General features: G+C 42.8%; 1 protein-coding gene across 3 annotated transcripts; it reads right to left on the bottom strand.

The window, feature by feature from the left end:
- Positions 1-1,951: 1,951 nt before the first annotated feature.
- Positions 1,952-13,998, bottom strand: mbpa (myelin basic protein a). Of its 3 annotated transcripts, none has more exons than XM_035795032.2 (5): positions 13,744-13,997; positions 6,160-6,252; positions 5,364-5,393; positions 5,102-5,122; positions 1,952-3,122 (listed from the first exon to the last, which is right to left on the bottom strand). In XM_035795032.2, exons 1-5 carry the CDS (start codon positions 13,861-13,863, stop codon positions 3,075-3,077), a joined length of 312 nt encoding a protein of 103 aa, XP_035650925.1. In that variant the 5' UTR covers positions 13,864-13,997; the 3' UTR covers positions 1,952-3,074. The 3 variants fall into 3 exon arrangements, with proteins under 3 accessions (XP_035650925.1, XP_035650927.1, XP_035650926.1); XM_035795033.2 differs by lacking the exon at positions 1,952-3,122 and adding an exon at positions 4,603-4,662 and having other exon boundaries at positions 13,744-13,998; XM_035795034.2 differs by lacking the exon at positions 5,102-5,122 and having other exon boundaries at positions 13,744-13,988.
- Positions 13,999-14,456: the final 458 nt, after the last annotated feature.

The raw sequence follows: 14,456 nt of genomic DNA, 5'->3' as shown, positions 1-14,456 counted from the left end.
CATCTCTGCATCACTCCACCAATCAGGCCTTGTATGGTAGAGTATCCAGACTGAAGCCACTACTCAGTAAAAGGCACATGACAGCTCGCTTGGAGGTTTCCAAAAGGCACCTAAAGACTCTCAGACCATGAGAAACAAGATTTTCTGGTCTGATGAAACCAAGTTTGGCCTGGATGCCAAGCGTCACGTCTGGAGGAAACCTGGCACCATCCCTACGGTGAAGCATGGTGGTGGCAGCATCATGCTGAGGGGATGTTTTTCAGTGGGTGGGACTTGGACACTAGTCAGGATCGAGGGAAAGACGAACGAAGCAAAGTACAGAGAGATCCTTGATGAAAACCTGCTCCAGAGAGCTCAGGACCTCAGACAGGGGCGAAGGTTCACCTTCCAACAAGACAACTATCCTAAGCACACAGCCAAGACAACACAGGAGTGGCTTCGGGACAAGTCTCTGAATGTTCTTGAGTAGCCCAGCCAGAGCCCGGACTTGAACCCAGTCGAACATCTCTGTAGAGACCTGAAAATAGATGTGCAGCAACACTCCCCATCCAACCTAACAGAGCTTGTTAGGATCTGCAGAGAAGAATGGGAGAAACTCCCCAAATAAATGTGTGTCAAGCTTGTAGCGTCATATCCAATAAGACTCAAGGCTGTAATCGCTGCCAAAGGTGCTTCAACAAAGTACTGAGTAAAGGGTCTGAATACTTATGTCAATGTGATATTTTCGTTTTTGCATTGTCATTATCGGGTATCGTGTGTAGGTTATTGAGGGGGAAAAATATTTGATCCATTTTAGGATAAGGCTGTAACGTAACAAATGTGGAAAAAGCCAAGGGGTCTGACTCCCTTATCTCTGTACCCCCCACATCTGTAAGGTTCTTCAGTCGAGCAGTGAATTTCAAACACAGATTCAACCAGAAATACCAGTAAGGTTTTGAAATGCCTTGTAAAAAAGGGAACTCATTGGTAGATGGGTATAAAAAGAACCCAACATTGAATATCCGTAGGAACATGGTGAAGTTGTTATATAGTTACACTTTAGGTGGTGTATCAATACACCCAGTTGCTACAAAGACACAGGTATCCTATCTAACTCAGTCGCCGGAGAGGAAGGAAACTGTTCCGGGATTTCACCATGAGGCCAATGGTGACTTTAAAACAGTTACAGAGTTTAATGGCTGTGATAAGAGAAAACTGAGGATGGATCAAAAACATTGTAGTTACTCCACAATATTAACCTAAATGACAGAGTGAAAAGAAGGAAGCCTGTACAGAATAAAAATATTCCAAAACATGGATCCTGTTTGAAATAGGGCACTACAGTAAAGCTGCAAAAAAATGTGCCAAAGATATTAACTTTATGTCCTGAATTCAAAGCGTTATGTTTGGGGCAAGTCCAACACAACACATCACTAAGTACCACTTCATATTTTCAAGCATGGTGGTGGCTGCATCATGTTATGGGTATACCTCTCATCGGCAAGGAATAGGGAGTTTTTTTGTTGATTAAAATAAACAAATTAGAGCTAATCACAGGCAAAATCCTCGAAGAATACCTGGTTGTCTTCTTTCCAACAGACACTACGATACAAATGTATCTTTAAGAAGGACAATAACCTAAAACACAATGCCAAATCAACATTGGAGTTGCTTACCAAGACAACATTGAATGTTCCTTAGTGGCCCAGTTACAGTTTTGACTTAAATCAGATTTGTTTACATCCCTGTTAGTGAGCATTTCACCTTTGCCAAGATAATCCATCTTCCTGAGGGGTGGATTTTGGACATCAATTTCAGTTCTTTAAATGTATGATTCTGAGAACTTGTTGGCAATTTTAAAAATCTTTATTTTTTATTTCATTTTACAAGAAACACATTATTCTGGTCTTCAATCCATTTCTCCACCTTTAAGCACCAAGTCTATGTTATTGAGCACCCTCAGAAAAATGTATGATTTTATAAAGTTTTAATCGTATTTTTTATTCAACACTCACAGTGAACAGACAGATATGTGCACACAAGGGAGGTGACAAATTAATCAAACACATAATACAATTGTTTGAGAGAGAATTTGCAAAACTACATGCTCTCACCCGCGTTTTTACTTTGGAGATTTATTAGACCTCATAAACAACTTTCCATTTCACCATCTCTTTTACTCAAAAAGCTAACTCCAAATTAACCAAAGCATTGAAACTACAAATTTAAAGATTAGTCAGAAAATATGTTAAATGCTCTTAATCAGTTTTGAAATATATATTTGCAAAGTTTAACGGTGCAGTTTGGAAGGGCGTTTGTTTTAATTAGTTGTTTTAATAGGCTCGGACACCATAACACTATACAACATTGATGATTTAAGTGCCTAAATAAAACACGACTTTTGTAATATGGCTAAACGAATCAAATGCAATTTTTATACTACATAATGTTAGTTTATAACTTTTGCAGGTTTTCCCATTACATTTTCAAATACGCAAGTACTGCATTCATAACATACTTTCACAAGACAATTTTGACAATTGCATGCATAACAAGACCCACAAACACTTTCTTAGACTAGATTTCACATAACTGGCGACATACAAAACGAAACACGGTTGTGTGTGTTTGAGCTCCTAAAAGAAACAAGGGGGAATATAAAGCCTATTGCTATTCTATTTCTATAGAATAGATCATCCACGTACAAAATCCAGACAAATAGAAAAGCACAACAACCCATTAATAGTAGACTCTAGCGTCATCAGAACAGGTTGCTAGATGAGGCGAATAGCCCATTGAGCCAGATGTTAGAGTAGAATCATTTTGTTGCATTTCCAAAACTCTAAAGGAGAACTTTCCCTTAAAACTCAGATTATAAGGCTATTGACAAACTCAACAGCTCCCACCCCCTCAATGACTGCACACTTTCATCCCAGCATGCTAAATATTAGGTGCCAAGATTGTGTCACTATCTGCAAACATAGGAGACATGCTGGTGTTAGTGTGTTAACGTTGTCAAGGGTTGTTGTGAGTCTGTCAAACGGAGAACTTTCTCCTCTTCATCCTTTTCCATGGTTTTCTCATCTAAGGAGAGCTCAGAAGATGGTGCTCCAGCGTTTGGGGGGAAGGCGGGACTTGGTCTCCTGTAAACAGAGGGAAGCAGTATATTAGACTGATATCTGAAATATTAAATTCTATACGACCAAAAGAGGAAATATAGAGCTTTAAAATTGCTTGTCATGGTTGTACGCGTGTCTCTATTCGATGGAAAGAAGGATTTGTATTTTCTATGAGAAGATTAGGGTTAAATTTGTTATTTGATTGTCAAAAGTCACATTTTCAGGGATTCAAAGTTAGTATATACTCTCAGGAAAGTGGGTTGAGGTAGGTATAAAGACATCAATAAAGACATCAATGAATTGTGCAATAGAGACTAAACTGAAAAAGTATTGATAACAAAAGACACCATCCACTTTTCCATTCATTTATCTAATACCTATGCATTTACATGAAAATGACATAGCCAGGTACAGTGTAATTACAGTGTACTTAATATACCTGTTTGCTTACAGTAATACCTGTTTATATCAATGTGTACCTACAGGAGCATACTTTATATCATAAAGTGTAGCCCAACCAGTCAAGTTAAAAGTATATAATTGTGTCCATTTAATTCATGCACATGTTAGTTTAGTATGATGTCAAATAAATCACAACGTAATTCGTTTTTGTTGTTGCGATTTAAGTCGAAATGAATGAAGATTCAGGATGGATATGGCTAGGTTTCATCTCTCATGTACTCACTTTGATAACATCACCACTGTTTTTTGGGGAGGTAAACACAAATAAGAAACAATGTTTATCAGGTGCACTCTTTCGACAGTGTAACTGTGTAGCGGCAAGATAAACCTGGGACACAAACATCAGGATGTCTCGCCAGGTTGAAGATTTTGGATAGTGTCCCTTGGTCTCTGCGGCATCTGTAAGATGACTTTGTGGCATCAGCATGTGGTGGCGAGGCCTAGAACAAGATGCTTTATAAACACATGGAACGTGGCTGGACCTGGGTATAAATCAGTGCTCAGCTCTCATTGGATGAAGTAGGGGGAGGACACCAAAATGGTGTCGAACTAGTAGTTCTATTGAGTTTGAATATATTTTGGTAAACACCATAGGTATAAATGTTGCATTACTACAATGCTATTTTGCATTAAACCCAGAAATGTCATGTTTCTATCAAAATTAGTTTACTTCAATCAGTGGTCTGTTACTGTAAAATAATGGTATGTACGAGACAGGAAGAGAAATAAATGAGGAATGACCAACATTACAGCAACCTTTAGGGGGAAAGAAGATGGAAGACAAAGGCATGCATTACTTCAGAGCACACATAACACAGAGAACTGGCGAGGAGCACATTTAAATTCTTACACCCTGAACAGCTCACTCTGTGGACACAGAGGAGTTGAATGAAGAAACGCACTAATGCAGGAAGATTAGTGAGTCACCATGAACAGAGAATGGGGCAGCGATGAAAGAGTCTCACAGACTGGTATAAGGAAAGGAAAGGAAAGGTGGAAAGGAAGTCGGAAACTGACGTATATAGGGGTCCCTGAGAGTGTCTTTACCGGTTGCGGTTCAGAAATAGTTGAGCAGTGTCAAAGTCATCCAGAAGCAGTGACTCTAAATTAAAATGTCAGAAAAACAAAAACCATGAGATGTAATGTCACCACGGTATAAGCTGTATTTGAGCTTTTCATCAGCCACTACGTTCCATGAATAATTCCAATGTGAGGAAAACTGTGTTCGACGTTGATTCATGCATCTGACATTTTCCATTAGAGTAAGAAGAGTAAGGTAAACAATGTTATTTAGGCTTTCTAAGAAATATATATACATTCTTTTGGATGTTAACTGTCTTGAAGTATCACACAAGGGAAGGAAGATGCAGAGTTGAGAGAGTAAAAGTTAAATAAGAGGGAAGAACACAATCAGAACGCTCACAGAAGGACATTAGTGAAAGTCTTCAGACAGAGGAAAACAGTTAAGATGTCATTATCAAACACAGGGCTGTGAGGTCAACACTGTTTTGGGGGTTTAGGGTTGAGTTTGAATGACCTACCAAGCCCAAGACCTCCCTCCACTAGACATGAAAGAAAATGAGATAAATCAGGAAGATTCACGAAGGCCTACTGGAGCAGCGCCTGTTACTATAACGACAGAAAATGTAAACCTACTATACTAGCTAGCCAACTTGCACAGGCCCATGAAGTCATGCGCTGTAAAAAGCAAGGAACAGTTTGAAGCTAATTACCTGACAGAGGCCTAAAGAAACAGTAACCACAGTAAAGTAAAAAAAATTTAAAGGAGGTAATGGAACTCACCCTGGACTTGGGACGGGGAGAGGCTGTCACCTGAGGATACAGAACCCAACAAATGATAAGGTCCTATTCCATGAGTTCAAAGATGGAAACATAAGGACATTGGCTAATGGGGAAACCCCTTTGCAACAGCAGATTTAAAAAACAGTACTTTGGAAAGTTTGAAGCAGTGGTGCAGGCCTAGAGAAACTGCTAGATAACTACTCTACCCAATATCTTGTGGATATGTCTCCACTTGAGGACCAGAGCTCGGCAAAACATCTGGCCTGTCCAGATTATGAATAATGAAACCAAAGGTTGCTGGAGAACTTCAATAGGTGAAAAATAACTTTGCCCAAGTTTACATGTATCTTGATGAGAGAACATACTGCTACATTATTCTATGAGCAGTATGTTCTATCATCAATATAAATAGGAACATGAATGGGTGAAGATGAATACTCTATGCACAACAAACCACTTATTTACAGCTACGAGTAAATCTTGTTCCAATTGTATGGCAAGTTTGATCATGCCCTTCTTATACTGTATCAAACAATCACCATTGACCAAAGTGGATGTAACTTCAGGTAATACATTTTCTCCAAGGTCTCTACAATGCTTCAGGGAAGATAAATACCTTTGAGAATAAACTAGTTTATAATTTTTCGACAACAAAACATCTTGCGTAAGAGTAAGTTCAACATATTTATTTTACAACCTTTTCAACTTTACAATTATAATTTGTTTAAATAAAACAAATATAATACAAGTTATAATGTATAACGTTGCACAGAGGTAGTCAATCTAAGATACTCACGCTCAAGCTCCTGAAGAAATGCATTACTGCATTCTCATTAGCCCGACGTCGAGGGGCTGCCTTTGGGGAGGTGGCGTGACCCCGGAAGGACCCCTAAAGGTATAAACAGTAGTCAAAAACTCACAGAAGTCTCTTTGCTAATGTTGGACAATCAGGCTCAATTAAATGGCTATGAGTACATGAACCTCTACGGGATCGGTGTCCCTATACCAGGACGGTTGTGCTAATGTGTGCTAATGTGATTAGTATGAGGTTGTAAGTAACAATAACTTTTCCCAGGAAATAGACATGTCTTATATGGGCAGAAAGCTGATTAACTTCTTGTTAATCTAACAACACTGTCCAATTTACAGTAGCTAATAGAGTGAAAAAATACTATGCTATTGTTTGAGGAGAGTGCACAACAACAAAAAACCTTTATCACGGCAACTGGTTTGATACATTCACCTCTGAAGGTAAATAATGTACTTACTGTCACACCCTGATCGGTTTCACCTGTCTTTGTGCTTGTCTCCACCCCTCTCCAGCTGTCGCAAATCTTCCACATTATCCCCTGTGCATTTCAACCTGCGTTCTCTGTCTATTGCCGGTTCGTATTGTCTTTTCAGGTCTTACCAGCTTGTTTTCCCATCTTCCTGCTTTCTCACGTTTCTGTTTCCTAGTTCCCCTGGTTCTGACCATTTCTGCCTGCCCTGACCCCGAGCCTGCCTGCCGTGCTGTCCCTGCCTGACTTTGACCTGGATTACAGACCTCTGCCTTCCTTTGACCTGTCTTTTACCTGCCCCCTGTTTGGGTCAATAAACATCTTTGATTCTAGCTGTCTGCATCTGGATCATATCCTGAGTTCTGATAGTAGGAACTGGCCATGACTGACCCAGCAGACTCAGACCAGCTCCACAATGCTGTCTCCCAGCAAGAAGCCATTGGAAGACACAAGGAGTTACTGCAATGCCTTATGGAGGGACTACATACCCTGGCGGAATGCCATGACCAGGCGTTCAATACATTACTGGAGCAATTCCATATATTCCCTACAACGCAGCAAGCCACACCAGTTAGTCCCCAGACTCTCAGTAATCCCACCACCAGTGACATTTCTTCCCAGCCTACACCAGTGTACCGAGAACCCCGTTTACCTCCTCCCAAGCATTACGCTGGAGATTCTGGAACCTACCGGGCCTTTCTCTCCCAGTGCTCCCTCGTCTTCGAGCTGCAGCCTTCTTCGTTCCCCTCGGACCGCTCGAGGATAGCGTACGTCATAACGCTGATATCTGGGAGGGCACTCGCCTGGGCTACGGCGGTGTCTGCCGTCTGCCTCAGTCTGGAGGAGTTTGTGGTGGAAGTACGGAAGTTCGAGTCCGGGAGAGAGGCTGCTCGTAAATTGCTCTAGCTATGTCAAGATGCCCTCAGTGTGGCAGGCTATGTAGTGGATTTTTGCATGTTGGTGGCTGAGAATGCCTGGAACCCAGAAGCATTGTTCGACATGTTCCTTCACGGATTATCGGAGGTGATCAAAGATGAGCTCGCAGCCCGGGAGTTGCCCATGGACCTTGACTCCCTCATAGCTTCCACCATCTGAATTGATGGGCGGCTACAAGAATGTAGGAGGGAGAGGGAATCTTTCCCCTGTCGCCTCGACTCTGAGGAATCCTGGAAACCCCAGAAGGCATTTCTGAGAGACTCTGACATCACCCGAGTGCTCACAGGAATCGTAGAGAGTGGTCGACTCGCTTCCTCCAGAGCCCAAGCTACTGGGAAGGGCTCGATTGTCTCAGGATGAACGTTAACGCAGAATGAACACCAGGAGCTGTCTGTATTGCGAAACTACAGGACATTATATTTCCACCTGACCATTGAAAAGACCAGGTTCATCAGTAGGCACAAATACACTGGTGAGCCGTACAGAGATTTTCCAATCATTACTCGCACCCTCTCCATGCCACCCTGTTATGGGGTGACCAGGACAAATCACTCCGGGTGCTCCATGACTCTGGGGCCCATGAAAGCTTTATCGATGCTACCTTGGTGTCAGAGCTTGGTATCACCACTCATCCCCTCTCCATTCCAATGGATGTCAGAGACCTGCAATACGATTCCTATCGACTTACGAGTTTCAAAGTGTATGCAGTTCCTACTCTTCAAATCTCCCCATGTACCTGTGGTTTTGGGATATTCATGGCTCCAGAAGCACAATCCCCTGATCGACTGGGCTACTGGTGCTATTGTGGGTTGGAACCCGTTCTGCCATGCTCATTGTCTCAAGTCAGCCCAGCCTGCTCCGGGATGTCTCCCTGCAAGCTTGAGAGAAGCCTCGTCATGCCTGCGGAGTATCAGGACATCCGGGAGGTCTTCAACAAGGCCAGTGCTACTTCTCCCCCTCCGCATCGACCCTTATGTCTGCGCCATTGAAGTTCTCCCGGGCACCACACCCTCTCGGCGGAGGCTTTACTCCCTGTCAGGTCTGGAGACCAAGGCTATTGAGGAGTACATTGAGAATTCACTCGTTGCAGGGAGGTTTCGCCCATTGCCCCACCAACCCAGCACAGGGTTCTTCTTTGAGGAGAAGAAGAACCAAACCCTGCGCCTGTGTATCGACTACAGGAGTCTTAATGACATCCCTGTAAAAAAAAGCAACACTCATCTCCTCGGCTTTCGAATCTCTTCAAGGAGCGACCATTTTCTCCAAGTTGGACCTTCGGGAACGCTTACCATCTGGCTCAGATATGGGAAGAAGATGAGTGGAAGACTGCCTTTTACACAGCTAGCGGGCACTGTGAGTAATTAGTTATGCCATTAGGGCTGACCAACGCTCTCGCTGTGTTCCAGGTGTTTCAGGATGTGCTGAACTGGTTCGTGTTTGTGTACCTCGACGACATCCTGGTCTTTTCCTGGTCAGCTCAAGAACACGTCCACCACCACCAACAAGTCCTTCAGCGTCTCCTGGAGAACCAGGTTTTCATTAAAGCGGAGAAGTGTGAGTTCCATCGCTCCACTATCTCCTTCATTGGATACGTCATATAGGACATATACAGATGGATCCAGACAAGCTGGTGGATTGGCCTACACCAACATCCAGAGTGCAGCTGCAACATTTCCTGGGGTTTGCAAACTTCTACTGCGGCTTCATCCATTTTTACAGCATCCTGGCTTCCCCCTTCTCAGCACTCACCTCTCCCAAGGTTCCCTTCACATGGTCGCCAGCAGGTGACCAGACATTCTCGGGCCTCAAACTTCAATTCACTACAGCCACCATCTTAATCCATCCAGACCCGTTCTGCCAGTTTGTGGTGGAGGTCGAGGCCTCGGATGTCGGAGTGGGGGCCGTCCTGTCCCCCAGGCTTCTGCCCAGGACCAAAAGCTGCACCCCTGTGCTTTCCTCTCCCATCTTCTTACCCCTGCTGAAAGGAACTATGATGTGGGAGAACTCCTCGCCATCAAGATGACACTGGAGGAGTGGAGGCACTGGTTGGAAGGGGCAGAACACCCATTCTTGGTGTGGACTGACCATAAGAACCAGGAATATCTCTGCACCGCCAAGCTCCTCAACTCTAGGCATGCTCGTTGCGCCCTGTTATTCGCCTGGTTCAATTTCACTATTTTCTACGGCCCAGGGTCCAAGAACGTGAAGCCGGTCACACTCTCATGGTTGTCCCTGCTGCTACTCCATCTGACCCTGAAATCTGGGGAATAGATAGCCTGGCCTGTAAGGCGCAGCGTTCCCAGCTGGAATCCGGAGTACCGGGGAACTGGCAGAGTGTCCTGGACTCTGCCCTTTCCCCGGTCCTGGAATGGGAGCATTCCTCCAGACTGACCTGTCATCCAGGCTCCCATCGGACGCTTTTGGTGGCCTTCCATGGTGCCGAATGTTTCTGCATTCATCGCTGCCTGCACGGTATGTGCACAAAATAAGACTCCTCTGCAATCTCCAGCTGGCCTTCTACAACCACTCCCTGTTCCTCCCCGCCCCTGGTCTCATATTTGCCTGTACTTTGTTACTGGGCTTCCCCCGTCAGACGGCAACACTACTATCCTGCCGGTGGTGGATAGGTTTTCTAAAGCCGCCAATTTTATTCCACTTCTAAAGTTACCCCCAGCCAAGGAGACATCTCCGCTCATGGTGCAGCACGTCATCCTGATCCATGGACTTTCGGTCGACATGGTCTCCGATTGGGGTACCCAGTTCTTGTCCCAGTTCTGGAAGGCATTCTGCAATCTCAATGGGTCGTCGGCCAGCCTGTCCTCTGGTTTCCAGCCCCAATCTAATGGCCAGTCGGAGCGAGCTAATCAGGACCTGGAGACGGCCCTTCGTTGCCTTGTCTCTACCAACCACACCACCTGGAGCCAGCAACTTGTGTGGGTGGAATATGCCCACAACTCTTCCCTGAGCAAGAGGAAGAAGTCAGCATACCATACCCCTCCAGGTGGAGTCCCGTAAACTTTCCCCCTGTTTCATTGGCCCCATCTCTAAAATACTTAGCCCCTCTGCTGTTCACCTTCTGTTGCCCCACACCCTCTGTATCCATCCTACGTTTCATGTGTCCAAGATAAAAACCTGTGTCTCACTGTCCTTTGTCTTCTGTTTCCAGAACAGACTGCCTGCTGTTCTGTACCTTATTGACTCTGCCCTGTATTATAGATCTCTGCCTGCCCTTGACCTGTCTTTTCCCTGCCTCCTCTTTGGGTCAATAAACATCTGTGATTCTAGCTGTCTGCATCTGGGTCTTATCCTGTGTTCTGATACTTACATTCAGTAATCTTGCTCTGATTTGTCATCCTGATGGTCCCAGAGATAGAATGTAGCATAGTTATGTTTGATCAAATCTATTGTTATAGTCAAATGTAGGAACTGGGTTCTACAGTTTGAACCCTTTGCTGTCTCTTGCTCCACACCCACCCCGCCCAGCCATCTAGATGTGTGAAAGTTAGTGTATGAGCTAATGATCCCTCATGTATGACATTCCTGGTAGTGTGTAAACTTACATTTTGTATTACCATATCATTTTTGTATGTTCTCTATAGATATGTACTTGTAAATGTATTAATTGACCAATTCGGCACATTTGGGCAGACTTGATACAAAATATTGTCCAGTATTGCAATTCTTCACCGGATCAATCTGAAACTTAAATCTAGTGGCCAAAACCTAAATTGTGCCTAAACTGCAATATTATATGATGGCCTTTCTCTTCTATTCAATGATGATGAAAAAAATTAACAATAGAAAAGCATGTTATTTTGTTTGTATTATCTTTTACCAGATCTAATGTGTTATATTCTCCTACATTAATTTCACGTTTCCACAAACTTCAAAGTGTTTCTTTCAAATGGTGTCAAGAATATGCATATCCTTGCTTCAGGTCCTGAGCTACAGGCAGTCAGATTTGGGTATGTCATTTTAGGCAAAAATGGGTCCATAAACTACTGTGTACAGTATGTACTGTATGTATTTTAATCAATTTTTCAACTTGAGGTGACTTTCCGAACAGATACTCTGCTCTGTATTTCTTTGCAATGTTATGCATCCTAGTTCACAGAGTTCTTTTTTTTTTACATGGGAATTAGAAATTAAATTAAATGCACTCAGGTGAGTTCAAAAAAAGGGTTGCATAACCAAATGCTCCCTTACATGAAAGTGATTGGGAGTTGTTTTTTAAAAGCTGTCTGCCTGGAGGATTGCACTTCAATGGAATATGTTCAAAATATGTATCAATAACCTATTCTAGAAAGTAAAGTATAATTGTGCAGAAATCATTTCTGCCTTTTCAAGGCCCCTCCCTCCAGATATAGGTTTTAATTGGATAAAACATTTTGTTGCTAAGAATTTTCCTGCACTGCAGGAAATGTGGATGAGCTTTGTGATTTACACAAATTTACTGAAAATCCGCACTAAAACACGATTATATTAACAGTATTGCACTTTGTAGCCTACTTTTGTCCAGCCCATAACGTTCAAATCCTGTTGCAGCAGGAATATTTTGCTATGATAAATACTGGTCAAAATAAGATCCTAGGTCTGTAACCCAACCTACAGCATTATGTTCATTTCCATGATCATAGCTGACAGTGATTAATACAAGCGCTGAGTGGAGAAGACTGGATATTATTTTAGAATGTCTGCAATGGGAAAATGATGCAATTTTTCGGGTAAATTTTTTTAAAAAAATTCATAACATCAGAGATAAGCAGTTGTTAACCTGCCATCACTCAGCAATGTATTCCCTAGTTTTGGTTGCAATAAACTCTAGAGAAAATACGCTGAAGACGTATTTCAGAATCATTTGGGGGTGTTTGATCGACCTGCTTAGCTTTAGGAGAAAACATGAGACCTTGTAAGAGGAACAACTGGTGCATGATGCAGACAGATCACATTGGATATTCTGTTTGCTATCAAGTCTGTACAGCTAAATAAATGGTGGTCAAAGTTTTATGAATTCAAGCTATGTAGTAGTTGTATATTAGACACCTGATTTCAAACTGTGATCATACGAAACACACCTGTCCATTTCAAAAGTTAAATTCTCACACTTTCTCAATGGGGAAGCTTCTGGGGAATTTGTAGCAATGCACTTATCACAGCAAACACCCAGTCAAACACACAGCTATCCAGGTTGGGGTCAGTAAAATAAATTCAGTGGTCAATTAAGATTCAAGCCCAAAAAGAAGTTTAGAACTAAAGTGGAAATTAGATGAACCCTTTGGAATGTATTCGACTTGATTCTGACTATTGCAATAATTTGAGGAACTATATTTTAACAATATTTTAAGAGGTAAGGTATTGATTTTTCAATGTTGGTCATAAACATTAAATACATGCCTCGGAACTTTGACAACTAGTAAATATGTAGTTCATACATGCATAATCTATGAGCAGAATTATGTTTTTAGTACAATTAGCCACAAAATTCCTAGTTTGAAAGCGACTGTTTACTGGAAGCTGTCCGGCACCATTTCCCCTCCATTTTCCCAATTGGGGCCAGCCGCATGCAATTCAAGTTCCAGCCAATGAGCTTTAGCCCCTCGCCATTTGAGTGACAGCTAGCAGGATGCATACACAGCAGAGCAAGAGAGACATCGATGACATGGTGCACATGTCTGCCGTAGTATGCAATTTTCATGGACCACTTTTGGCTCATGAGCGCTACTTTAAGAACTACAGGCCAAAAGTATACAAACGTACTGGAAAATCTCTAAGAGATTGTCAGCAAATAAATGGTGTATACCTGTTAATCAACAAGAATCCCTGTTATCTTTAGCGGTTCTATAGCTATTCATTTTCCCCCCCAAAAAATCCTCAACATGGAGAAACAATGCCAAACAATCCTTACAGCAAGTAGTCCATTTGATATTTTGGGTAGACCTAGAATAAAAATTAAATGACAAATTATCTAAGATTATTACATCAGGTATTCTACAAGTATTTTAGCTCTGCACAATAAATAAATCACCTTTTTTCAAAGAATCTCTCTCGACCGCACACAAAAACTGGACAGATCTATCCTTACCATCGTCATATTAGAACTCTATAGACTGGAAGAGTCTTGGTGAGGCCATTGATCACAACAGTTGGTAACCCCAGATGCTCACCTTGCCCCTTTTATGTTTGTCACCTCCAAAGAACGTGCTAATCTGATCCATCAGGCCAGGGGCCTTCTTTCTCCTGCTCAGTCCAAATGAGCTTTGCCCTGAGGTACTCGCTGTGGCCATGCTGGATAGTGGTTAGGTAGAGTTGGACGACCGCTCTGTATCTTGGATTAAGACCTTTCAAACCAACTCTGTAAACACTCTGCTGTTGCTCCTTGGATACTTTTCTATCTGTCTGACGTTGAATGGGCAGTCTTTGAAGGCGCCGTCCCCGTGCCCAAATGTATCATGGGAGATGAGGCAGGTCAGGTGGGGGTAGGCGGGCACAGTGGCGTACATGGTGCTGGCCTGACTCCAGGCGTTCTTTGGCCTCACAGTGCCTGTGGAGTCAGTCACTACCGCCCTCTGCGTGGGCCAGCCATTGTACCCCAACCCCCCATCCCACCCCACCCTCCCCCCGGCCTGAACTAGGGCCCTGATGCAAAACAGTCTCCAGCACTGTGAGGCCATTGTTTAAATGGACCCCATATGTCTTTTTGATTGATTATATTCAAATAAGATTTTTCCATACAGTTGACTAGAAAAGGAAACACGTAAATGCTAACTAATGTTGAAACATACGGAAATAATTTCTCCATGAAATAAGTTGTTAATCACAAATACACAAAAGTTTTGGTCAGTTATGGAAACAGACATAGAAACCATACCTACTTATT

This window comes from Oncorhynchus keta, chromosome 20, assembly GCF_023373465.1.
Source record: "Oncorhynchus keta strain PuntledgeMale-10-30-2019 chromosome 20, Oket_V2, whole genome shotgun sequence".
Taxonomy (NCBI): Eukaryota; Metazoa; Chordata; class Actinopteri; order Salmoniformes; family Salmonidae; genus Oncorhynchus; species Oncorhynchus keta.
This window is presented reverse-complemented; position numbering and strand designations above follow the sequence as displayed.

Bases quoted from the DNA above. Each gene is read 5' to 3' on its own strand.
- mbpa (XM_035795032.2), bottom strand. From the start codon at position 13,863: ATGGCCACAGCGAGTACCTCAGGGCAAAGCTCATTTGGACTGAGCAGG. The intron at 6,253-13,743 runs GTGAGCATCTGG...TTATACCTTTAG, and splicing joins ACAAACATAAAAGGGGCAAG to GGGTCCTTCCGGGGTCACGC. The intron at 3,123-5,101 runs GTAGGTCATTCA...CTCTGTTTACAG, and splicing joins GGAGGGAGGTCTTGGGCTTG to GAGACCAAGTCCCGCCTTCC.